This window comes from Ranitomeya variabilis, chromosome 5, assembly GCF_051348905.1.
Source record: "Ranitomeya variabilis isolate aRanVar5 chromosome 5, aRanVar5.hap1, whole genome shotgun sequence".
Lineage (NCBI taxonomy): Eukaryota > Metazoa > Chordata > Amphibia > Anura > Dendrobatidae > Ranitomeya > Ranitomeya variabilis.
The window spans coordinates 314,396,067-314,423,201 of NC_135236.1; the positions used below are offsets into that span (position 1 = coordinate 314,396,067).

The window sequence follows — 27,135 nt, forward strand, 5'->3', positions numbered from 1 at the left end:
GCCTAAATAGTGACTGCAGAGAGACGGAAGACACAGCGATGCACGGCAGTGGAAAGGGGATATCGCAAGTGCCGGGGGCCTGAGCGATGAGAGGTGAGTATGTCATATTTTTTTTTTTTTTAATTCGAATCACCTGGAAAACTAATTATCACATTTGTTTAAGATTGATTTCAGTGATCCATTGAGCCCTGAGACACAATACCATCCACGAGTTTATTTGAAAAATCAAAGAATTAATCACACTTAAATCGAATTTGCATAATAATTTGGAACACAGTGTATGGGTAAGTAGGAACCTGCTGTGATTAAAATCACCACATGTAGGAAGGGCGGAGTGCTCAGTCAGTAAGCTTACATACAAATGACAAAAAACTGACTGGCTCATCCAGACTAATGTGAATAGGTGCATACCGGGAAGAGCTACCTCCATATTCAAAAGCCGTATTCTATTCATCTTTCATATATTTCACATTGACATGTTTTAGCATGTTATAATGCAACCTTTTTTTGCAAACTGAATACTTATGACCATGTGATGTTTCAGTTTTTCTATTTTATTACATTTGCAAAAATGTCTACATTTCTGTTTTTTTCAGTCAAGATGGAGTGCACAGTGTACATTAATATGAAAAAATTTTTTGCTGCAATGAAACAGTGAAAAATTTAAAGGAGTCTGAATACTTTCCATACCCACTGTATGTATGTGTGTGTGTATCTACTATATATTCGTCTAATTTTGTCTGTAACGGAAATCCCGTGTTGCTGATTGGTCGCCGGTGGCTGGCGTGACCAATCAGTGACAGGAGCAGTCTGGCCGCGAATTGGCGCCGGATTTGAACCACGTTTCACTGATTGGTCATATTTTCTCACTGCACTTGCCGCGCGACCTCTCCATACGTGATGCCAGGCGACCTCTCCATACGTGATGCCAGGCGACCTCTCCATACGTGATGCCAGGCGACCTCTCCATACATGATGCCAGGCGACCTCTCCATACGTGATGCCACGCGACCTCTCCATACGTGATGCCACGCGACCTCTCCATACGTGATGCCAGGCGACCTCTCCATACGTGATGCCAGGCGACCTCTCCATACATGATGCCAGGCGACCTCTCCATACGTGATGCCAGGCGACCTCTCCATACATGATGCCAGGCGACCTCTCCATACGTGATGCCAGGCGACCTCTCCATACGTGATGCCACGCGACCTCTCCATACGTGATGCCACTGTCAGTATGAGCCAACCTCTTTCACTTAAATTTCTCTTAGTTATCACAACAGTTGCTCATCTTCAGCTGGATGCAAACTGAATAAAGACATGTGACTAGCATGGAGACAGTGAAATCAATAGTACGATATAGTAATATATTACTGTTTTAGAGGCGAACAAAACCTCATATCTACTCCAAAATGGTGTAAATAAAAACGTCAGCTCAGGGCACAAAAAATAAGCCCTCACCCAACGACAAATCGCAAAAAATGGAAACGCTTCAGAAAATGGTGACAAACAGCAAAAAAAAAATCACATGAATTTTGGAGGGTTTTTTTTTACCACTTAAATAAAAATAAACTATACATGTTTGGTATCTGCAAACTTATAATAAGAATGATATTGCTAGGTCAATTTTGCCATATAGTAAACATGGTTAGTAAAAATACCCTAAAAACAATTGTGGAACTTGCATTTTTTTTTTTTTGCAATGTTGCTGTGTTTTTTTCCAATTTTCCGGTACACTATATGGTAAAATGAATGGTGCCATTCAAAAGTACAACTTATTCTTCAAAAAACAAGCCCTCGTATGGCTATGGGGACAGAAAAATGAAAAAATTGTGGCTCTTAGGAGAAGGATAGGAAAAAACAAAAATGTCCATGGCGTGAAGGGGTGAAAGTTCATCCTAAATGTCTATCTCTTTAATATAATAATTGAATCACTTTTCTTAAATACTTTAAATAAAAATGTCCTACTTGCTCTCTCTCTACTGTAACTCCCTGCTTTTTTTCCTTTTTTTACTTTCATTCTGAAGACATTTAGTTTGTGAATCTTCAGTGCATGCTGGGATACTCAAACTGCAGACTTGTGAATCCACACATTGGGTGCAATGCAAGCTGCAAAGAATCTCCGATGCCAAAGAGCGGTGGGAACACGACTGCAAGTATGTGATTTGCATACTCCACATCGTCCACATTCCAACTAGATGTTCTGGCATTGAGTGAGGTGCTCCCAACTAGATGGCATGTGACCACATGTATGAAAATCATACCTACTTTGTCATGTGCCCACCATTTCCGGCATCTGAGAATCCTCACAGCATGCAGTGTGCGCGATGGGAGGATTCACAAGACTGCAATCACATACACTGTGTTCCAAATTATTATGCACAAAGAGTTTAGGAGTGATAAGGTTAGAAATTTTTTGTTTGTCATTTAAACTCATTGATGGTGATGTGTGTCAGGGCTCTTTATATCACTGAAAGCAATTGCAGATACCTGTGCAAATCAGTTTGGCAGGTGTGTCCAAATAAAGGCAAGACTACTTAAGAAGGCTGTTCCACATTATTAAGCAGCCTACATGTTTTGCCAAAATGGGAAAGAAAAAGGATGTGTCGGCTGCTGAGAAGCAACAAATTGTGGAGTATTTAGGTCAAGGCATGACTACAATCAACATTGCCAAGACACTTCATCGTGATCATCGCTCAATCAAGAAGTATGTAGCTGATTCCCAGCACACACGTGTGCGTGCTGATAAGGAAAAATTGAGGACTCTTTCCAACAGGCAATGGCATAAGGTTAAAAGAGCAGCTGCAAAAATGCCTGGTCATAGCAGCAGACAAGTTTTTGAAGCTGCTGGTGCCTCCAACATCCCCAGAACAACAAGATGCAGGGTCCTTCAGAGGTACGTAAGCCATCCTGTTGAACACCTCTATCCACTGCACACAAGCAGAAATGGCTCCAGTTGGCCAAACAATACATGAAGACCGACTTCCAAACTGTTTTGTTCACCGATGAGTGCCGTGCAACGCTCGATGGTCCAGATGGATGCAGTGGAGGATGGCTGGTTGATGGACACCCCACGAAAACACTACTAAGGCGCCAACAAGGAGGAAGTGGAGTAATGTTTTGGGCTGGAATCATGGGGAGAGAGATTGTTGGCCCCTTTATGATCCCTGAAGGGATAAAGATGAACTCCATAATCTATGTGGAGTTTCTAAAACAACACTTCCTGCCATGGTTCAAGAGGAAGAACCGTGCTTTCCGCAGCAAGATCATTTTCATGCATGATAATGCACCGTCTCATGCTGCAAAAAACACATCTGCATCTCTGGCTGCTATGGGCATAAAAGAGGACAAACTAATGGTGTGGCCACCATCTTCCCCTGACCTCAACCCCATTGAGAACCTCTGGAGCATCATCAAAAGGAGTGTCTATGATGGCGGGAGGCAGATCACATCTAAGCACCAGCTCTGGGAGGGTGTTCTGTCCACATGCAAAACAACTGAAGCAGAAACCATCCAAAAACTGACAAAATCAATGGACGAGAGAGTTCAGAAGCTTCTTTCGAACAAGGGGTTCTATGTGCAAATGTAACATCACCTAGAATAAAGTTTTCACTTGAAAACTGTTTGATTTCATTTTGTAATAAGCTGATAATGCTTATAACTTCACAATTGACCATTTTTTTGTTCAAAATAATAATAAAAAAAAGGTTGAAAACTCTGCTGTGCATAATAATTTGGAACATGCATTTTGAGTGTTTATTTTTTTTTAAAAGATACTGTTTTCATAGGCAGTTTGTTCCAAAACATTGCAATTATACTAGAATAGTAGATGACTGGAAAATAACAATGACTGCAATTCAGATAGGTAATTTAGAGAAAATATGAGGAAATATTATTTGCATAATAATTTGGAACACAGTGTAGAGTATCTGCAGACTTGTAGAAACAACCCCATTAATAAGACATTTAGGGTGAAATTTAGTTTCAGACCACCCCTTTAGCCTCTGCAAGCGGTCATCAAGATTCACAAACTTCTCATTCGCTCAGTGAAAATCCACAAAGCTCCTCACACACAGTAAGGTCTGTAACACCCCCAGCCCATCATACCACAGCCACTCTGAGGACTACAGTACATTCATCCCCATGTCCCTCACCCATCATCCCCACAGTGGAGCTCACAGTACAGTTTAGGATTCTTTAGACCATAGCAGTACAGTGTTACTTCACTCCATCCCCCACACACAGTGTAACGTGTAGTAGACCCCCATGGTAACATAGACCAATTACCTCATAATTCACATGTTATCAGACTTATTGTAGCCCCCACAGTACATAATAATGCATACCCTCCACCTGTCGGCACACAGTAACACACCACTTTCCTTCACACACAAACTATGTTTGCATCTTGCCATTGTTTCTGGCCAGGAGCTGCTGTGTGCAGCAGGAGGGAGGCCCTGAAGGCAGGACAGAAAGACTAGCAGGGATATGGAGCTGCCACTGAGCACCGCACTGGTCCTGATTTCAGGGAAGGAGACCGGGAACCCTCCTCACCAGGCGCTGCATGATAGGACACGGCCAGGCACAAGCTGCAGGATTTAAAGGTGCAGTGCCTCCCAGAAGCTACTAAAGCAGCAAGCGGCCGGGTGGTCCCTAATAGCTGCTGAGGGACCGGCCCAGCCCACCCCTGCCCACCATATAACAGAATGCAAGGATTAAATGTCAGAAATAATGTGATACTGGAGGTTGGGAGTGGAGAGTTCTCGAGGCTCCTCTTACATTTTGTGTAGTTCTTTACTGGTCTCCAGACTAGAGATGAGCGAATATGTGCAGAAAAACTGTTGCCGAATCCGAATGTGCCATATTCGTGTCATATTTGTGCCAAATTTATGCTTGGCAATCGTTTTCGAACATATTTGCTTATCTTGACTCCCATGGCTTTTGGCTATGTTCGGCAAGTATTGCAAATTCAGCGATCGTAACCCAAACCAAATATTGAAAAATTCACTCATCTCTACTCCAGACTGCCGCTGAACAACTCCCTAGGTGAAGGACCTGTGCTCTCACGATCATGTTACTGCAGGTCCTTCACTCGTTCCCACCACTGAATTGCCCTGATACTGCAGAGCTGGTATTATTAGGACAATTCCTGCTTTGTGTCGATGCCCAGCAGTAACCAGGACCCGTAGCAGCATAGAAGCTCTGAATTACTTAGACTATGAACAGGTTTTTTATTGGCAGAAATGTGGAAATCTGAAGTGTTGCACTTTTTATCAAACACGCCAGAAACCTGGCAAACCTTATTATCAGTCAGTGCCATAAAGTAATGAACGGAAGTCATGGCTCTAAACGGCTAAGTTTACAATGGGATGCGACGCTCCACCCATCAGTATGTTTGATATATCAACGTTTGTAGTTATATATTTTTTTGCATTGCTTTTTTATAGGAAAGAATTGTATAAATCATCAGTTCATTCCATTTTTCCTATTGGACAATTTAAATGAAAGATGCACAAAATTACAATTGTGTGAACCTCTGTGCCCCTAATAAATCGTGGTACTGTTCTGAAGGGATGCATATCCGTTTATCTTGTTTAGAACTAGTTTGGGTCAGATGTCTGGCACATAAATCCATATGTTAAGAAGTACATAAGTAGAAACTGCAATGTTCCCAGGGAAATATTTTCAAGAATGTTCTTTAGGCGTATATTTGACAGGTTTATGTCTGGATACCAGACAACATTGTCTTTATGAACCAAAATGCTTTATGTAAATTGTAGGAGCAGAAGCAATGAGACTCCCACTCCTGCTTCCAGCCGTCGGCAGATTAAAAGCAATGTTCAAAGAGCCTGTATCCCTAGGGAGAGAAGAGAAGCTGTGTGACTGCCCCTCTGCGCTCTCTGATGCTTTTTTACCCCTTCTTAAAAACAAACAGTGCATAGCAAAGGGTAAAATCCATGGCACAAATCTGACGAATGCCCTGTTACCATCCCAGAATTGTACCACTACATGTGGATGAGGTTTTGTACTCTACAGACAAATTTACTGCAATGTCGCCACTGCTAAATCTACTAATCTGCCAGGCCTGAACATACCATTACTGGTGCAGCTTGTCTTTATTTCATTACTTATACAAGAATAATACCATCTATTACTATTTTCTAGGTCATACGGAGGCTTCGAGAGAGAGGTGAGCCCATCAGATTATTCGGGGAAACTGATTACGACGCTTTTCAGCGCTTACGAAAGATAGAAATTCTTGCTCCAGAAGTCAATAAGGTACTTGGTGAAGAATTACCTATGCAAACTTCCTATTATTTTGCATGTCTATTTGGGAAAGATGAATTTGTTTTATTTTACCTGCAATTCCAGGGATTAAGAAATGATCTGAAAGCTGCATTGGATAAGATTGACCAGCAGTATCTGAATGAGCTGGTGGCTGGTCAAGAACCAGCAGTAGAAGATACACAGAATGACCTGAAAGTCCATGAGGAAAACACCACAATAGAGGAACTTGAGGTGTGTTTTGACTTTGCTAGTTGGTATATTATCCCCTAAAATGTAACTTGCATTTTAGGAGAACTTGCTACAGAATATCTGTGTCTGCCTCTTGTTCCTTCCGCCCCCCTCCTCATTGATCGGAAATTTATATTTTGCTACTCATGTCATCAGTATTTGTATTTAGGAGAGGAAAGAAGAAGGGCTAGAGACTGTGCTTAGAGGCTGCTGGTGGCTGTCAGGTTTGAAACTAAATTAAAGCACCACTCCAGCGGTTAGATAGAAAAAAACCTGCTGCAGTGGTGTCTCTAATGTTCCCTGCCCTTAGTAATACACTTACCAGTCGCGTTTTTATTGGTGCCGCTCCAGTCGACTTCTGCAGGTTGTGACTGAAACGGAGGAGCCAGAGCGAGCCTCTAGTAGACTTACACTAAGATATGGTGACTGCAGTTATTATCTCGGATTTCCAGTCAGACAGAAGCTGCAGTTACAAGATGGCGGTTCGGGAGTGGAGTCGGGAAGAGCAGAAGATGGCGTCTCATAGTATATTACATGGGGTAGGGATCTGAAGTTATCTTTAACACTCCAGCGGTGAAATAAAAAGGAAAAGCCCACAAGAGTGGTGCTTTAAGTAGCTTGCAATGTAATAAATACAAGCAAGCTGTAATAGAAAAACTGTAAAAATGTCCAAACCCTTGTAGATGTGCACCACACATGTATGGCAGAAGTAAAAACTGCTCATGGAAAAAAGTACATAATCAACAGATGAATGTATGACTCAAATAATGTTATATCGTGTCCATAACGCAACTATATATTTAGGATAAATGAGGACAAATTGTCACAGATGTATATTCAAATGAGAAAAAGACAACAATCCAGAAGTCCAAGATAGTATTGAAAAGTACAAGAAATATTTATTAGATAGTAGAATGTACAAGTAGGGGCAACAGGAAAAATAGATATAGAGCAAGTGTGCGAGGGGCGCGTAAGATGGGAGCTATTGCATGTGTATATAACAATGACTAAAATAGATCTGTAATAGTAGTCTGTGTTACAAGCAAACCCAGCAGTTTAGACCAAGTGGTATGGCACCCTGACTGGGTGGCCCGAAACGCGCGTTGGGGCATACACGCAGGTAGTTTTGAGCCCTCGCACTGGTGTCAAATTAAGGTATGCCTATGTTCAGCACTGTTGCTTGCATCCATATTGACTTTTGATAACATACCATTTTGTCTAAACTGCTGGGTTTTGCTTGTAACATAGACTACTATTATATATTATCTCTTTTAGCTATTGTTATACTAGCTATTGAACCCGTTCTACGCCCGGGTGGCGAGCATTTATATTGGTATATGGTCTCCATCCTGGTATGTGTTGCTTCCATCCTGCGCCCTAATCTTGTCATGTGCTGCTACCATCTTGCGCCCCCATCCTGTCATGTGCAGCCCCCATCCTGTTTTGTGTGCCTCCATCTTGTGATGTGCTACTGTTTTCCTGAGCACTCATCCTGTCACGTGCTCCCATCCTGTACCCCACACCTGTCATGTGGTGCTCCCATACTCCACCCCAATCCTGTCATGTGCTGCTACCATCATGCGCCCCCATCCTGTCATGTGCTACTCTCTTCCTGAGCCCTCATTCTGTCATGTGCTCCCATCCTGCGCCCCCATGCTGTCATATGGTGCTCCCATCCTGCACCCCCATGCTGTCATGTGCTGCTCCCATCCTGCGCCCTCATCCTGTCATGTAGTGCTTGCATCCTGTACCCACATGCTGTCACGTGCTGCTCTCATCCTGCGCCCCCATCCTGTCACGTGCTGCTCTTATCCTGCGCCCCCATCCTGTCACGTGCTGCTCTCATCCTGCGCCCCCATCCTGTCACGTGCTGCTCTCATCCTGCGCCCCCATCCTGTCACGTGCTGCTCCCATCCTGCGCCCTTATCCTGCCACGTGCTGCTCCCATCTTGTGCTCCCATCCTGTCATGTGCTGCTCCCATCCTGTCATGTGCTGCTGCCATCCTGCTCCCCCGTTCTGTCATGTGCTGCTCCCATCCTGCGCCCCCGTTCTGTCATGTGCTGCTCCCATCCTGCGCCCCCGTTCTGTCATGTGCTGCTCCCATACTGAGCCACGATTCTGTCATGTGCTGCTGCCATCCTGCGCCCCCATTCTGTCATGTGCTGCTGCCATCCTGCGCCCCCATTCTGTCATGTGCTGCTCCCATCCTACCCCCCCGTTCTGTCATGTGCTGCTCCCATCCTGTGCCCCCATGCTGTCATGCGCTGCTCCCATCTTGAGCCCCCATTCTGTCATGTACTGCTCCCATCCTGTGCCCCCATTCTGTCATGGGCTGCTCCCATCCTACCCCCCCCCCCCCCGTTCTGTCATGTGCTGCTCCCATCTTGAGCCCCCATTCTGTCATGTGCTGCTACCATCCTGCGGCCCCATTCTGTCATGTGCTGCTCCCATCCTGTGCCCCCATTCTGACATGGGCTGCTTCCATCCTGCGCCCCCGTTCTGTCATGTGCTGCTCCCATCCTGCGCCCCCGTTCTGTCATGTGCTGCCCTATTCTGTCATGTGCTGCTCTATTCTGTCATGCTCTATTCTGTCATGTGCTGCTCCCATCCTGTGCCACAGTTCTATCATGTGCTGCTCCCATCCTGCGCCACAGTTCTGTCATGTGCTGCTGCCATCCTGCACCCCCGTTCTGTCATGTGCTGCCCTATTCTGTCATGTGCTGCTCTATTCTGTCATGTGCTGCTCCCATCCTGTGCCACAGTTCTATCATGTGCTGCTCCCATCCTGCGCCACAGTTCTGTCATGTGCTGCTCCCATCCTGCGCCACCGTTCTGTAATTTGCTGCTCCCATCCATATGCCCCATATGCTGCTCCATAAAGGTTGATGGCCCCCATAAGATGCTCCATAGTATATGCCTCATATGCTGCTCCATTATGGTTGATGGCCCCCATAAGATGCTCCATAGTATATGCCCTGTATGCTGCTCCATAAAGGTTGATGGCCCCCATAAGATGCTCCATAGTATTATATGCCCTGTATGCTGCTGCAATAAAGATAAAATAAAAAAAAATAACATACTCCCCTATCGTCGCTGGGGGGCCTGAGCAGGCAGGGACACCGGCGCGCTGTGGGGGTCAGGTGCCGGAGTCGCCGCTAGCTCAGGCCCCCGACACTTGCTATAGTCACCTGGCCCTGATCCAGTGCTGCGTGCTGCTCCGTCTTCCGGGTCCTCTGGCTGTGATTGTTCAGTCAGAGGGCGGCGCGCATTAAGCGCGTCATCGCGCCCTCTGAACTGAACGTCACAGGCAGAGGACCCGGAAGACGGAGCGGCGCACATTGGTGGAACGGGACAGGTAAATATAGCATACTCACCCTCCTGGCATGTCCCTGCTTCTCCGTTGGAGATCGCGGTGTGCGTTCAGTGCTTACGCATACCGCGATCTCCTGGGAGCGTCACTCTGTGGGGTCCAAACTGCGCCGGCGCTTGCGCAGTCTATAAAGGCTTCGGACAGAGTGACGCCTCCCAGCGTTATATTATAGATTATAGATACACATGCAATGCTCTTATCTTGCGCTCCCCATGGACACTTGCTCTCCATGTATGTATTTTTCCTGTTCCCTATCTGTATATTGTACTATCTAATGCAGATTTGTTATAGTTTTCTATACTATCTTGGACTTCTGGATCGTCGTCTTTTCTCTTTTGAATGTACGGCAGAAGTGCAGCACCAGTATATGGAACGGGCTCAGGATCTGAGCCAGTATACAGAATGTGTGGCAGCTGCTGTGCTGTTCAGCTGGCATTCGAGAGTCATTGCTGCAAAGGGCACAAGCACATAGTCTGCTAAAAGCATGACATTTTGTGTTATTCCTTTATCCTTGGAGAGAGCGTTTGCATTCTGGGAGGAATCTGTTTAAGCTCAGGTTGTAAAGCATTTAAAAAAAAAAAAATAATAATAATCTTGCAAAACAATTGTTATATGTGTCTTTTGTTTGTTTCAGATTTATTTATTTTTTTAAACTAGAATATATTTTCAATTTTCAGGTTTTGGGAGAGTGTCTGGGACGAGGTAATGACAACAAAGACATGGATGTCATTAATAAAGTCCTAAAGGTAATTTTTTGTATTTTACATTCTGTCCGTTTTAAAGGTTATAACATATTTCTGGGCTATATAAAGCTGCAGATTCACATGAGCTTATTTTTCCCCAGACCTGCAGTACTTTTGTTTTCCACTAGATGGCTACTTAACTAACTATGATTTTTGTTTCCCAGTTTCTTCTAGGAGTCTGGGCCAAAGATTTGAATGCAAGAGAAGATTGTGTTAAGCGGAGCGTGCAGGGTAAACTGGCAAGTGCCACACAGAAGCAAACAGAGTCCTATTTAAAACCACTATTCAGAAAACTGCGTAAAAAGGTGAAGGCCACTGACCAAAGCACAGTATATGAACAGCAGAACACACACACTACCTTTTGTAGCTCAGGAGTGACTTCAGATATGTCTGTTCAGACAGACTGACTATTAAAAGAGGAAAGATATATCAAATACCTAACCAAATAATATGCCTTTTAATATAATGGTAGATTCCATTGATACTGCTGTGGCACTGGTGCACAATATCCACTGGTTGGAGAACATTGATTTATGGTGAAGATATACGGGGAATACATTTTCCATATTTTTCATATTTGTTGTTTATGGAAAAGAGCCACCAGTGTTTTCAGATCTAAGTGAGAACACACATTAAAGTGTCCCATCTCAGGCATTTAATGTCTGTATAATTATAATGGTTGATGAATGGGGGGCCACACCCCCCTTACAAATGAGATCCCACTTTGCACCATGGTTAGTGGCCTGGCTTTCTCCATTGATTTTTTTTTTTGTGTGTGACCCATTGGAGTACATAAAGAGCAATGTGAGTGCCAGCTACATCACTATTCCCCTCTGCACAAGACTGAATGCTGCATCTATCGGGCATTTTTGGTATATACTCGTGTATAAGCCAAGTTTTTCAGCATGTTTTTCTTTGTGCTGAAAACACCCCCTCGGCTTATACACGAGTCACGGTCCCAGAAAGGGGGAGGGGGAGCGGGAGAGCAGCGGATCACAGAGGCTGGAGCCGGCGGCTGTGGCTAAAGCCTGTGCCACTGCTGTAATAGTGCACAATGACAGCTTCCAGCACTCATCATACTCCCCTAACGGCGTGCCCTCAGTGGCACTGCATCGCCTTCATTCCGGAACCAGCAGCTCTTCCTGTGCCAAGCGTTCACGTGGCCCCGCTCATTAAGGTAATGGATATGCACGTCTCTCCACTCCCATAGGCATGGGATGAATATTTATTACCTTAAAGGGAACCTACCACCCCGTTTTTTAAAAATTAGATAAAAATAGTGTGAAATAGGGGCAGAGCTGGGCTTTACATTACTGCCTTTTTGGTGCCTTTACACCCCCGTTAGGCTGCCGAAATACCTTAGTGAAGTGTCCGTTTTGTCCTGTCACTCAAGTGGGTCAGGTCGGATGGGCGTGGTCACAGCGCTGTTTGTCCCCCAGGATCCTGCTCATCATTACGTTGGTGGCGTAGTGGTGTGCGCATGTCCAGCAGGCGAATCCACTGCCCAGGAGATGAATAACGGCGCGGTCTTCGCTATTCAGCCTTTTACCGGTGGGCGCGGCCATCTTTCCTGTGGCCGCGCCTGCGCAGATGGAGCGCTCTGCTGCCCGGGGCTTCAGGAAAATGGCCGCGGGATTCCGCGCGTGCGCAGATGGAGATCGCGGCGGCCATTTTCCTGAAGCCCCGGGCAGCAGAGCGCTCCATCTGCGCAGGCGCGGCCACAGGAAAGATGGCCGCGCCCACCGGTAAACGGCTGAATAGCGAAGACCGTGCCGTTATTCATCTCCTGGGCAGTGGATTCATCTGCTGGACATGCGCACACCACTACGCCACCAACGTAATGATGAGCAGGATCCTGGGGGACAAACAGCGCTGTGACCACGCCCATCCGACCTGACCAGCTTGATTGACAGGACAAAACGGCCACTTCACAAAGGTATTTGGGCAGCCTAACGGGGGTGTAAAGGCACCGAAAAGGCCCTAATGTAAAGCCCAGCTCTGCCCCTATTTCACACTATTTTTATCTAATTTTTAAAAAACGGGGTGGTAGGTTCCCTTTAATGAGTGGGGACGTGTGATCACTCGGCCGGAAGAGCTGTTGGTGCCGGAACAAACTAGGTGTAGTGCCACTCGAGGGCGCACTGGTAGGTAAGTAGAATGCTGTTGTGTGTGTAATTTTTTTTTTTTGTTGTTGTTTTTTTTTTTTTGTTTCAAAACTGGAATCCTGAATACAAGGATAGGGGATAAGGAGCCATGCATATAATGACAGGGACCGAGGAGCCGTGCATACAATGACAGGGATGGGGGAGCCGTGCATACCAGGATAGGGATGAGGGGGACAATGTATACTCGCTTATACTCGAGTCAATAAGCTTACCCAGTATTTAATGGTAAAATTAGGTACCTCGGCTTATACTTGGGTCGGCTTATACTCTAGTATATACGGTATTATATTATGCTTTAAATATCTCAGAATGGAATGCCTCTTTAACCCCTTAATGCAGTATCCTGTACTGCACGTAATTGCTGGGGTGATTGCGGGTGGAGAAGGCTCAGGAGTTAAGCCCTCTCCACTTACTGCAAATACTGGCTACAGTAAATATTAAAAAATACATTTAAATATACATATTTATATTTAACTATTTTAGGCCGGTTTCACACTTGCGTTGGCCAGAGCTGCGGAGTTACTCTGTTAAGCCCCGCCCACTGCCACACCTCTTCCATTCAGCTCCGCCTACGTTGGCAGGCATCCGGCGTACCTATCTTTAACATTGGGTACGCAGGCCATGCAATGCCTCCGCATGCATCGTTTTGATGCGCCGAACTGTGTCGAACGCAACATGTTGCATTTTGTTGCGGTCGGCGCAGCGTCAAAACGACGCATGCGGAGGCATTGCATGGCCTGCGTACCCAATGTTAAAGATAGGTATGCAGGATACATGCCAACGTAGGCGGAGCTGAACGGAAGAGGTGTGGCAGTGGGTGGGGCTTAACAGAGTAACTCTGGCCAACGCAAGTGTGAAACCAGCCTTATTTAAATGTTAGATGGGGTTTTTCCCACGAACAAAAGTTCATTTTATATATTGTCTGTGTCTGACCGTGTACCGAACATACCACAGCTCCTGGGCAGAGAAGGAAGCAAAAGACAATGTGTGTGTGAATCATTTATCTGATCCCGGCGGCGGTGTGTTCGCGATGGTGGTACCGCTCAAGAGGCTGGGTTTGTGTGTGTGTGTGTGTGTAGTGCGACAGTGTTCCACTGGTGGTATGCAGTAGGTTGGTACCAGCAGCCGTTTCCATATTGAGATATGGCGGTCGGTGAACTTCCTCCGCTTGGAATTCTGGGATGCAGTGACATCTGGACAGAACAGGAAAAGAAAACATTACAAGGCGATTACATAAATAGATAATTAATACAATTTAAAAAATAAAAACGTTCAACCCCAGCAACACACATAGGTAAGACTAGTGTCCCTTTTAGATGTAGTATTATGTATGTTTAATGAATGAGCACTCTACATGCTGCTATGCTATTCTTCAAGATGATTGGGGCACCACTATCAGGATGCATCAGATTACAATAATTGGTGTACAGAATGACAGGCTTTGTAAGGGGGTGATGAGTATAAGGGACTTTCCACTAGGAAATGGCATTCTGTCTGATCAGCAGCTGACAGCGATTGGTTTTCACCTTGGCCTGTAAATGAGTGGGCAGATAGAAGCATGTTTTAAGTTGCTTATAAACCAATGTCTTTTTTATGTCCGATCTGTAGTAATAGAAAGCTAGGGTTTTTTACATTACGAAGAAGTGCCTTTCTCAACAGTCTCTGATTTTGTGTTCTATTTGTCTATCCAGAATCTCCCAGCTGACATTAAAGAGTCAATCACGGATATTATTAAATATATGCTACAAAGAGAATATGTGAAGGTAAGTAGTGTGCCATACATTTTTGCAGCATCTGATGTGAAAAGTAGTGACCGCTGAATCCTCAAACTAACAATAACTTCACAAACAAAAGTACATCTGATTTTTTGGAAAAATTGTTTGACTTTTCTAGAGGCCTGTGTCCTATATGTTCTGACTCAAATGTTCACTGTCCTTTCCACAAACTTTACATACGTCAATAGTACATATATAAAATATTACAGTTTCTTATCAGAGAAATGTGTCTTTCTCCACTTATAAGCCACATTTACCACTGCATCCTGAAAGGTTAATTTTCTATGAAAATCCATTTGTTGAAAACAGCTCACTGAACCATAAGGTTAAAATTGGTATTGATATGGTTGTAGCTCAGTATAGCAGTGGCAAAGATACTGGCAGATTGTGCTACAAATTCTGGTAAGTGAATTAGCCTATCATAGAGCTGGATTCACATCTACACTGCCCACTTCTGTGTTGTAATATGCTACTGCTTCTGAATATAACTAAAAGAAGGGAGCCATAATGCATCCTTTCTGTAGCTACTGTGTATGGCAGATATCATAGCAGCTTGACAACCCATTTTTTTCCTTTCCTTCCTTTTTTTTTTTAACGTTTTTATATAGGAACCATAACATATCAGTCATGGAACGTCAAGGCGTTAAAGGTCCAAACTTCACTTGCTGTATGTACAGTGGATTAAATAAGTATTGAACGCGTCTCCCAATTTTCTAAATAAGTATATTTCTAAAGGTGCTAGTGACATGACATGAAATTCTCACCAGATGTTAACAACCTATCCAATCCACACAGACAAGTACATCAAACCACAGGTGTCCATAAATTAATTTACCGTATATACTCGTGTATAAGCAGAGTTATTCAGCACTTTTTTTGTGGTGAAAACGTCCCCCTCGGCTTATACACGAGTGAATTGTCCCAGAAAGCCGGCGGGGGATGGGGAGCGGTGGAGCAGCTGGTCACAGAGGCAGGAGCTGGCGGCTGTGGCTAAAGCCTGTGCCACTGCTAAAGAGAAATGAATATTCACTTCTCTTATAGCGCGCACAGTGACACCCGCATCCGCCGGCTTCCAGAAGACATCCTATTCACCCTCCAGCGTGCCCTCGCAGCATCCCGCTGGTCCCGGCGCCCCCGCAGCATCTCGTTAGTTGTGGCTTCCAGCAGCTCTTCCTCTGCTGAGCAATCACTTTGCACCGCTCATTAAGGTAATGAATATGCACGCCTCTCCACTCCCATAGGTGTGGAGGGAAAATTCATTACCTTAATGAGTGGTGCCACGTGATCGCTCAGCACAGGAAGAGCTGCTGGCGCCGGAGCGAGGTGCTGCTAGAGCATGCTGGAGGGTGAGTAGGATTTTTTTTGTTTTTTTTTCGTAATAGGAAGCATGCATACCAGGACAGCTACGGGGGGGAAGGAAGCCACGCATACCAGGAGGGCTACGGGGGGAAGGGAGCCATGCATACAGGACAGCTAGAGGGGGGAGCCCCGCATACAGGACAGCTATGGGGAGAAGGGAGCCACGCATATCAAGATGGCTACAAGTGTAGGGAGCCACACATACCAGGACAGCTACGGGGAGAAGGGAGCCACGCATACCAGGAGGGCTACGGGGGGAGCCACGCATACCAGGACGGCTACGGGGGGAGCCACGCATACCAGGACGGCTACGGAGGGAGCCACGCATACCAGGACAGCTACAGGGGGAGCTATGGGGGGAGCCACGCATACCAGTACAGCTACGGGAGGAGCCCCGCATACCACAACGGCTACGGGGGGAGCCACGCATACCAGGACAGCTACGGGGAGAGCCACGCATACCAGGACAGCTATGGGGGGAGTCACGCATACCAGGACAGCTATGGGGGGAGTCACGCATACCAGGTCAGCAACGAAGGGAGCCACGCATACCAGGACAGCTACGGGGGGGAGCCACGCATACCAGGACAGCTACGGGGGGGGCCACGCATACCAGGACGGCTACGGGGGAAGCCACGCATACCAGGACGGCTACGGGGGGAGCCACGCATACCAGGACGGCTACGGGGGGAGCCACGCATACCAGGACGGCTACGGGGGGAGCCACGCATACCAGGACGGCTACGGGGGGAGCCACGCATACCAGGACGGCTACGGGGGGAGCCACGCATACCAGGACGGCTACGGGGGGAGCCACGCATACCAGGACGGCTACGGGGGGAGCCACGCATACCAGGACGGCTACGGGGGGAGCCACGCATACCAGGACGGCTACGGGGGGAGCCACGCATACCAGGAAAGGACGGGGGGAGCCATGCATACCACGACGGGATGAGGGAACAATGCATACCTGGCTTATACTCGATTCAATAAGCTTACCCAGTATTTTGTGGCAAAATTAGGTGCCTCGGCTTATACTCGAGTATATACGGTATATGTAATAATGAGAAATGACACGGGAAAAAGTATTGAAACCCTTACTAAAATTTATTTAATACTTTGTCCTTTATGAAGAAACTAGTTGTATGCATTCCTCAGGTGTGATTTTGGCCCATTCTTCCACACAAACCATTTTAGCAGCTTTATTTTCTTTCTCTGAAACCAATTGAGTTTCCTTGGCTTTGATAGGATCATTGTCTTGTTGAAATGTCCACTTTTGTTTCATCGTCATCATCCTGAATGGTGGCAGCAGATATTTTTCAAGAATATCGGGTACATTTTTCTATATGAAGTTTGCCAGTACTGTATGCTGAAAACTGCACCACACCATGATGTTCCCACCTCAAAACTTCATTGTTGGTATGGTGTTTTTGGGGGGATATGCAGTGCTTGTTTAAAGGTTGTTGAACAAAATTTAAACGCACTTGAACATGCTTTTTGTTCATTAAAGGATTCTTGCGTGGTGAGTGTGCACACAGGCCATGGGGGTTGAATGCATTACTTAGGGTACCGTCACAGTGCCATTTTCATCGCTACGACGGTACGATTCGTGACGTTCTAGCGATATCGTTACGATATCGCAGTGTCTGACACGCAGCAGCGATCAGGGACCCTGCTGAGAATCGTATGTCGTAGCAGATCGTTTGGAACTTTCTTTCGTCGCTTGATCACCCGCTGACATCGCTGGATCGTTGTGTGTGACACCGATCCAGCGATGTGTTCGCTTGTAACCAGGGTAAACATCGGGTAACTAAGCGCAGGGCTGTGCTTAGTAACCCGATGTTTACCCTGGTTACCAGCGTAAACGTAAAAAAAACAAACCGTACATACTCACATTCCGGTGTCTGTCCTCCGGCGTCTCAGCTTCTCTGCACTGTGAGCGCCTGCCGGCCGGAAAGCGGGTACAGCGGTGACGCGGTGACGTCACCGCTCTGCTTTCCGGCTATGGTGCTTACACAGTGCAGAGAAGCAGAACGCCGGGGGACAGACACCGGAATGTAAGTATGTACTGTTTGTTTTTTTTACGTTTACGCTGGTAACCAGGGTAAACATCGGGTTACTAAGCGCGGCCCTGCGCTTAGTAACCCGATGTTTACCCTGGTTACCCGGGGACTTCGGCATCGCTCCAGCGCCGTGATTGCAAAGTGTGACCGCAGTCTACGACGCTGGAGCGATAATCATACGACGCTGCGACGTCACGGATCGTGCCGTCGTAGCGATGAAAATGGCACTGTGTGACGGTACCCTTAGTTTTCGTTGAAACAATTGTACCTGCTGACTCCAGGTCTTTCTGTAGCTCTCCACAGGTGGTACTTGGCTCTTGGTCAACACTTCTGACAATTCTTTTCACTCCTCAGTCTGAAATCTTGCGTGGAGAACTTGGTGATGTCCAGTTTATAGTGAAATTATGTTCTTCCCACTTCTGGATTATGGCCCTAAACAGTGCTCCCAGAACCTTCAGTAGTTAAGAAATCCTTCTGTTACCAATACCATCAGTATGTTTTGCAGCAATAAGGTTGCTAAGGTCTTGAGACAGCTCACTAGTGTTACCTATCGTGAGATGTTTCTGTGTGACACCTTGGTAATGAGACACATTTTTTTATAGGCCATCAGCTGAACCAGCTAATATTATTTCTCACCAAGTCGCAAGATTGGTTTCTAATTACTGGTAGATTTCAGCTCGGGTCTTGACTTTGCATGGCCTTTTTGCAGCCTTCATGTATTAAATTACTATTTGTGTATCATTTCTCTTTATTACACAACTTAATTAATGGACATCTATGGTTTAATGTCTCATCTTGTGAGAATTTCATGTCAATAACATCTTTAGAAATTTTTTATGTAAAAAATTGGTGACGTGCTCAGTACTTATTTCACTTTCTGTATTTACCATTTAGGCCAGTTTCATGTCATTAAGACTGCAGAAGTGATGGGCAGATTTATTAGAAAAATTTTTGCAACTTAAAATCTGTACCTAATATCTCAAGGGGTTGGTTGTGCAGCATGTGTGTGATTTTTACAATTGTTCAGATGTGTGGGACAATTGCTGGAATATCTGCAACAATTCTGCTGTGTGTGACGATAAAGGACATGATAAAATGTAGCATGTATTGTATAATATCCGTTACACAGTGTCAGTAAGCAGATTGGCGAAGTGTATGGAAATATATTGTTTCTGCTATTTTTATGCTGCTACCAACTTTATTTACTAATAATTTTTTTTCAAGCACATTAATTCCATGGTACAGGGTGAATGTACATGGGAAGAATGATTAAATACAGTAATAAAATACAATAAATAAGCTTAAACTGTAGAGGTCTTTGCTTCAGAATCCGAAGTGTTAGTGCAGTAAATGCCTCTACCCTTTGCTGGTAGCCATACATGTGATACTTTTTCTTTTTTCTAAAGCGATACTGGTATTAGGAGGCTTGTGAGATTTATCTGAAGCCTGTGTGGTTTATGGAAACAGCAACAACAATAGGTTGGATTATGTAGCAATTGTTACATGGAAATGCCAAGAAAAGCAAGTTGAGTGGAAAGTTTTTGTAAGCAGTCTACTCTGAGCTGCAACGTTTCTAGTATTATTATTTCTGGAATAGCAGAAGGCTTGTTTGTTTTTTCTTCCTTCAACCAAGAATTAGAATAATAAACATTGCAAAATCTTGTACAATGTGCATAATACTTTTACTAGGTAGTTCAGATTACTGTTTTTTTTTGTTTGTTTTTTTTCAGGCAAATGATGCCTATCTCCAGATGGCCATTGGCAATGCTCCGTGGCCTATTGGTGTCACTATGGTTGGTATCCATGCTCGTACAGGTCGCGAGAAGATTTTCTCCAAACACGTAGCTCATGTGCTAAATGATGAAACCCAGAGGAAATATATCCAGGTAACAAATCTCTTCCATTTGTAACCAAACTTTCTCTCCTATTTATGAAACCTGCGTTGTTATTGTAAGATAAAAGCATCTGTTCATTTATATGAACTAGATACTGACCTGAATTATAAGCTTCCATAGCTGCTGGTATTACAATCGGTTCAGAACGTGGTACTAGACAAAGCGAATTTCTAGCTTGCCAATATTTCTTCTTATAAATGCTTTCATTATCCATAGTAAATCTGTTTAATTGCAGAAGATAAATGCAATACTTGGGTCTGCTACTTTCAGGGCTGGCAGAATTTAATATTTGAGATGTTGCTCAGAACACCCTATGGGTTATATTCTCTGGACCAGGATCAATATGGTCTGTGGAAACTGAATAATGTGAAGTGATTTTATGATTAATTACTGCTAATTACTAATTGTAGCTTCTTAGCTTGTAATATTTCTATGTCAGGGTCTGTAGCTTTTGTAGACTCCACAAAAAATATATTCCTTTCCAATAATACTTTATTTCTGTCTTTTTTGTTGTCTTTAGGGATTGAAGAGGTTAATGACAGTGTGCCAGAAACATTTTTCAACAGATCCATCAAAGTGTGTAGAATACAATGCATTGTAAGAGGTTTTATCTACAAAGTTGGAGCCAATAGTCGTAACTACAGCGATCACATATTTCTTCATTGGAAATTTTGTTAAATTATTAAAATTGTTATAAATTTTATTAAAGAAAATAGACTTGTAATAAAGGATGTCTTTTTGTTTTTTTTCTAATTGTGCAAAATTTATGATAGGTTTGTTGCTATGTAAGGGAAAGCTTACCCCCTATTTAACCAGCAAAAATTGACAAAAGTACACGTGGCCAGCCGGCTTGCTTGAGAATTGATTTAAATTTGTTTTAGATAGTGAAGGCCTTATATTTAATGTGTTACCACACTGAACGTCAACATGACTGACTATGTATGTCTCTTCTCTTTGCTGCTAGTGAAAGGAAATTAAGAATTACTCTCGTTTGAAATTTAATTTTGCCCAAGTCATAATTTGGCACTTTAATTTCACTTGAACGGGGAAGTTATTGTATAACCTCAGCATGCAGTTTCACAGATTATAAATTAGTGTCATGGGGTGTGGCCAGGACTGGATGCGGTAAACAGAAGAAGTCGGGAACTCTGAGGAGTAAACCTCTAACTTAACTTTAATAGCTATCAGAAGTCTTTTTCCCAAAACATTTATATAATAGACTTGTTCAGTAAATCACCAGGAACATTTTGAGATCTTCTATGAAAAAATTGGACTCTCCAGTCTGACGTTATTTACCTCAGAAACTAGCGGGTAAGCTGAACAGTAGGCCAAAGACATAACTGCCATACACGCAGTTCAAACCGTTGACAAGCCACCATCTTGTAAAACATCGTATTCCTGACAACGAAATACACTTGATACTGAGGTGAATAAAAAAAACGAAGCCCTGGCTAGATCTGTCCCTCTGCCACCTCAGCTTTCAAGCAACCGACCTGAGTGACAGCAGATGTACCGGGACTCAGGAAAGTTGCAGCCAGGAGCACCAGAGTGAAGCCGCAAGCAGCAGCTGACTACCGCGAGAGCTCTTTACAACAGCTTTTCGCCGAAAAACCCGACACCGCAAGATAGAGTCTTGCAGCGCTTGCCTCTGTTGCTATACTGAGTGACAGCCGCGGACCGGGATCCAGGAGAACTACAGCTGGAAATACCAGAGTGAAAACACAAGTAGCAGCTGACAACTGTGAGAGCCCAATACAAAAGCTCATCGCAGGAAAACCCGATATTGTAAGACAAGAAGTCCTGCAACGCTTGCCTCTATGAAGCTATACTGATGACAGTATAGCGGATCGGGATACAGGAGAGCTACAGCAAGGAGCACCGGAGTGAAAACGCAAGCAGTGGCTGACAATCGCGAGAGCTCTTTACAATAGCTCATCACCAGAAGACCTGTCATCCCACAACAAAAAATCCTGCAGCGCCTGCTCCTGTGCGGCTGTATGGAACAACAGTCGTGGACCGGAGCTAAAGAGATCGGAGACTGAAGCCGCCGGAGAAGTGATACACGCTGCGATCGACACCGCAGAGGATTTCCCTCTCTATCATCTACCGGAGAACCCTCGCCCAAAGACAGGAAGCATCGGACACCTTCAGCTTGGTCAGAGACATAGGTAAGAGGAAAATACATTGGGACCCGAGAAAAAAGAACAGACCACCAGTGAAGAACACACAATCACATCTGAAGCCGGCACAGACTCCCACAACAGCAGACATCGACAGTCTCATCACCCAAAACTAAGGAGCACTATTTCAACCATGCAAGCCAACACATTCACTTCTAATATCAATACGATATCGGCGCCAGAATAGAATTAACCGGACATACAGGTTAAAAGTTACGTGCGGCTACTGAGAGCAGAGGCTGGTAACAGCGAGAAACTTAATAACATTTAATTTAATAATCTTTTGCATAAGCCTGTGGGTCACTAATAGCAGTGTGACACAGGCCCCCTGCTCCTCCTGCAGCGGAACGGAATCAGAGAGTAGACCGGAGAGGTATAGATTATTACAAACATAATAGTAACATCGGAGCCTGAGGTGAAAGTGTTACCGTATTTTTCGGTCTATAAGACGCACTGTACAATAAGACGCACCCCAAATTTGGGGTGAAAATTGCAGAAAAAATATTTTTTATAAGATGGGGGTCCGTCTTATTGTCCGAATTTAAGATCTCTTACCTGAGGGCAGGCAGTGGCAGAGCAGGGTCACAGGAGGCATGGTGGTGGCAGAGGTGAGGTAATGCTGAGGTGCGGTGGGCGGAACGGCGTGCACCTGAGCAGGGTCCCATCCTGCTTAGGTGGGCGATGCCATGGCCTGGTGTCCATGGGGAGGTTGCTGTGGCGGCGGCAAATGTGCGGTCACTTCCTCAGGTGGCGGCGGCCAGGGTCCCTTCCACATTTGAGGTGACGCCACAGCAGTAGTGAAGGAGAGCAGCAGAGCTGGGTGAGTCACGGTTTTCCTGGTGGCGGCGGGCTTACCGGCATTGTGGCGGTGACAGAGGTGTGGGGATGATGTGGCGCGGTGAGCTGTATGGCGTGAGCAGGGTACCGTCCATATTTGAGGTGAATCCGCGGCCCGGTATTGATGGAGAGCAGCAGAGCTGGGTGAGTTACGGATTTTTCCGGTGGCGGCGGCCATCTTGCTGAGGCCGCGCGTGCGCAGATTCACTACTCTGCGTCCCAGGGCTTCAGGAAAATGGCCGCGGGAGGCCGCGCGTGCGCAGATGGAGATCGCGGCGGCCATTTTCCTGAAGCCGAGATCTCAATCTGCGAACTCGCAGATAAGATGCACCCCCCATTTTCCTCACAATTTTTTTGGGGAAAAAGTGCGTCTTATAGTCGGAAAAATACGGTATATATATCAGAGAAACTGAGGTAAAACTCCTCTTTTATCATTTCTGATAGCTTAGACCAATTGAGCCACATTGCATTTCTATTACATTACCCTTCTACTTAATTAAAAGCTTGGCCATTTTGATTTATAGCACCAAAGTAGACTTTTTATTCTAGAAGATATTTCATCTATTTTATAGTGATAGATGGTATTTACCAATACTAGAGTAGTTGAAGTTTAAATTTGCATCACAACAATTCATAAGAAATTCATAAGTAGACTTCATATAAAAAAAAAAAAAAAATCACATTTTAATATTTGCTTTCCACTCGTAGTGAGACTGACTGGAGCATTGTGCAAATTCTCTTGATAACTAGTCCCATAATAACTGACTTGGGTGCTATTTTATGAGATTTTGCTTACTCTAAAAATATCAAAATTTGCTCTAAAGGTGCATCCTTTCTTTCTTCTTTTGTGGATACTTATACTTACTGAGATATATATACTCTACTCTGTTCCTGAATCTAACATAAACCTATAGACATCAACCATTCATACTTTATATTGAGTGAAGATCTATAGTTCTTGTTGTTGATCTTTCTTTATTCAGAGCTAATATGAACTATAACAATAGGATTTAAGCTTCCTATTAAATTTTTTGAATTTTGAACAAAGCTTTACTTGGGTTTAACATAACTAATTGTTTACATAGAATCAGACCATATAGTCTTTATTCAGCAACTTTAATATTTTTCAGTCTAATGAGGAACTATCCTACCGCTACTCTTTCGCCAAAATGAACAAAAGCGGTCAAAACCTAAATCTAACAAACCATCTGTCACAGAGAATCTCACAACATCACTCCCATTGCAATCCATCAGAAAACCTAGCAAGCACTATCAGCCATTTAAATCTAGATCCCCTCTAAAAGGAGATGAAAATACAGATTCTATTAAAACAAATATAACTCACACCTACAACAAAGCTGATAAATCTCGGGGTTGTTTAAGACCCCAGACAGAAAATTTATCCTCAGACCATCAAACAAAAAAAAGTTGTAGACAGTCAAAGATTTACACTCAAAAATTCCACTGGTAAAATCTTTAGATGAAGAAATGGACCTATCTATATCATCAAAATGGAAAGAACCAGGTGACTGGGGTCACAAATATTCCTTCCCTCGGGAGGTCTCTGAGGAGGAGGATGAACTTGACAACTCCTCCCCAAATTTAAGTCCAGACAAAACCCATCTCAAAAGAGACCTGGTTCTTCCTTCTTAAGGTACCGTCACATTTAGCGACGCCGCAGCGATCTAGACAATGATGCCGATCGCTGCAGCGTAGCTGTGTGGTCGCTGGAGAGCTGTCACACAGACAGCTCTCCAGCGACCAACGATGCCGAAGTCCCCGGGTAAACAGGGTAAACATCGGGTTACTAAGCGCAGGGCCGCGCTTAGTAACCCGATGTTTACCCTGGTTACCAGTGTAAATGTAAAAAAAAAAAACCACTACATACTTACATTCCGTGTCTGTCGGGTCCCCCGGCGTTCTGCTTCCCTGCACTGTAAGCGCCGCCCGTAAAGCAGAGCGGTGACGTCACCGCTGTGCCCTGCTTTACGGCCAGCCGGCGCTGACACAGTGCAGGGAAGCAGAACGCCGGGGGACCCGACAGACACGGAATGTAAGTATGTAGTGTTTGTTTTTTTAACATTTACACTGGTAACCAGGGTAAATATCGGGTTACTAAGCGCGGCCCTGCGCTTAGTAACCCGATGTTTACCCTGGTTACCAGTGAAGACATCGCTGAATCGGCGTCACACGCCGACTCAGCGATGTCTGCGGGAGATCCAGCGACGAAATAAGGTGCTGGCCTTCTAGCTCCGACCAACGATGTCACAGCAGGATCCTGATCGCTGCTGGGTGTCAAACACAACGATATCGCTATCCAGGACGCTGCAACGTCACGGATCGCTAGCGATATCGTTGTTAAGTTTTCAGTGTGAAGGTACCTTAACATAGAATACAAAACTAATCCAGATAACCCCACAGAGGACCTCCCTTTACCTAGAACTAACACAGAATCCTGCATAATGGACCTTGCTAGCAATTAATCAAAACAACGTGAAATTAGGCTTTGAGAAAAAGGCAAAACTCTTTCAGTCTACTTTTGATCTTTTTAATAACAAGCTAGCAGACCACAAAAAAAATTGTCATTGTCGAAGAAAAAACTGAAAACCTTAAAAGCAAGACAAGTCTTGAAATACGCCAACTTAAAATCTAAATTAGCGGACCTAGAGGACCACAACCGTAAAAACAACCTAAAATTCTGCGGAATTTCAGAGAAAATAGCTCCCATCAACCTTTCTGACTATGTAAAAACACTCTTCAAGAAGTCAATCCCATCTCTTACAAATTCTGAATTGATCATTGACGGAATACAGAGTCTTCCCCGTCCAGCACATATTCCGATAGATATCGCTAGAGATACCATCCTCCGAATACACTTCTTCAATACTAAAGAGAAAATTCAAAATTTCATCAGAGAAGAAAAAGCTTTCCTGGATCTATACAGTCACCTAAAAATATTTAGAGATTTATCTAAAACAATTGAAGCCCGAAAAACATTTATTGAATCTACAACTTCCCATAGGAATTCCCTATAGCTGGGGTTTCCCTCTGACATTACTTGTTTCATTCAAGGGAAAAACCATTCCTCTTTTTTCACCTGAAGAGGGACTCCACTTCATCTCACTAAACTACGCTCCTTGCACAAAAGACTAACATCCCTCTCAACAGTAAATGCTGAAATAGACTCGCCAAAATTTCTTTCATAGGTCTAAATTATTTAGTTAATTAAAATTTAGCTCCTTGGTGATAACTGATATACTTAATGTACATTTTTTTCATATACACTTTCTATTAACAATGTTTAGCTAATTGTTAAATTTTCATTTCACTCACCTCCAATATACCAATACTGTTTGTGAGGAAAATGTATGTCCGATAATGTAAAAACCATAGCTGAGGGATTTTTGCACTTCTGACCATGGTCCCAAAAGCTACGGGCTAAAAAAAACCCTTCCGTGTGTTTCTGAATGTGTGTGTAGAAGAGCTTTTATGGCTTCTTGCTGCATTCCTGACTTTCAGCTCCCAAATCCCTCATGCCCCTCCTAAAGGAATTTTTACGATCGGTATAGATGCATAGACAGTTGTACCAGTTTAAACTGGTTGGATCTCCCTTGTAAAACATGTCCTTTGTCCTAATATTGCAAGATATTGGGCAAAACGATTTAGGCTAGGAAAATGAGTACATATTGCTAAAGTCCATCGGCGCATCTCTCCATCACTGTAAGCAGGAGCTTCCAAGTCCAGCAGGGACAGAGTACGGATTTCTCTGGAACTGAGTGTCCCTACTAGCCTGAATTTAGTATCTATAGAGAGCAAATCTTAATACAAGATGGATGGTGGTTGTGTTATGATTCTGACCTGTTCTGGAGCGGAGATACAGGCATTAGACAAACTTGTGTGAAATTTACTAAGGCTGAATAGAGACGAGGGTCTGGGTAAGCCAGCCCTGTTGGTGATGTCACGGGCTGCGGTTTATACGTTTCTGCCACTGCCAGGCCCCCAGGAGTGAGTTTTGACCTGAGAAGCCTGACTGCCAGTCCTGATGCATTGGGACATATGGGAACTCCACCCACTAGCCTGGTTGCCTGCAATGTCCTGAGAACATGTGAGTGTTACCTTTTCTCATTTAAACCCTTTATTGTATAATTACCTTGTATATTTCTTTTTTTTTTCAATAATGCTTTTATTAAACTTTTTTGACAATACAAATATAAAATTTGCACATTCTT

The 27,135-nt window shown here is 44.4% G+C and overlaps 1 protein-coding gene across 4 annotated transcripts in view; it reads left to right on the plus strand.

The window, feature by feature from the left end:
• The window catches only part of PRPF18 (pre-mRNA processing factor 18), a 65,108-nt gene extending 44,472 nt beyond the window's left edge, over window positions 1-20,636 (plus strand). For all 4 annotated transcript variants that reach the window (XM_077264620.1, XM_077264619.1, XM_077264616.1 and 1 more), the window contains 7 exons: window positions 6,168-6,281; window positions 6,375-6,521; window positions 10,567-10,635; window positions 10,797-10,937; window positions 14,489-14,560; window positions 19,725-19,880; window positions 20,410-20,636. In XM_077264620.1, coding sequence (XP_077120735.1) covers window positions 6,168-6,281; window positions 6,375-6,521; window positions 10,567-10,635; window positions 10,797-10,937; window positions 14,489-14,560; window positions 19,725-19,880; window positions 20,410-20,490 — 780 coding nt within the window. In that variant the 3' untranslated portion in view covers window positions 20,491-20,636. The remainder of the gene's footprint in view (window positions 1-6,167; window positions 6,282-6,374; window positions 6,522-10,566; window positions 10,636-10,796; window positions 10,938-14,488; window positions 14,561-19,724; window positions 19,881-20,409) is intronic.
• Window positions 20,637-27,135: the final 6,499 nt, after the last annotated feature.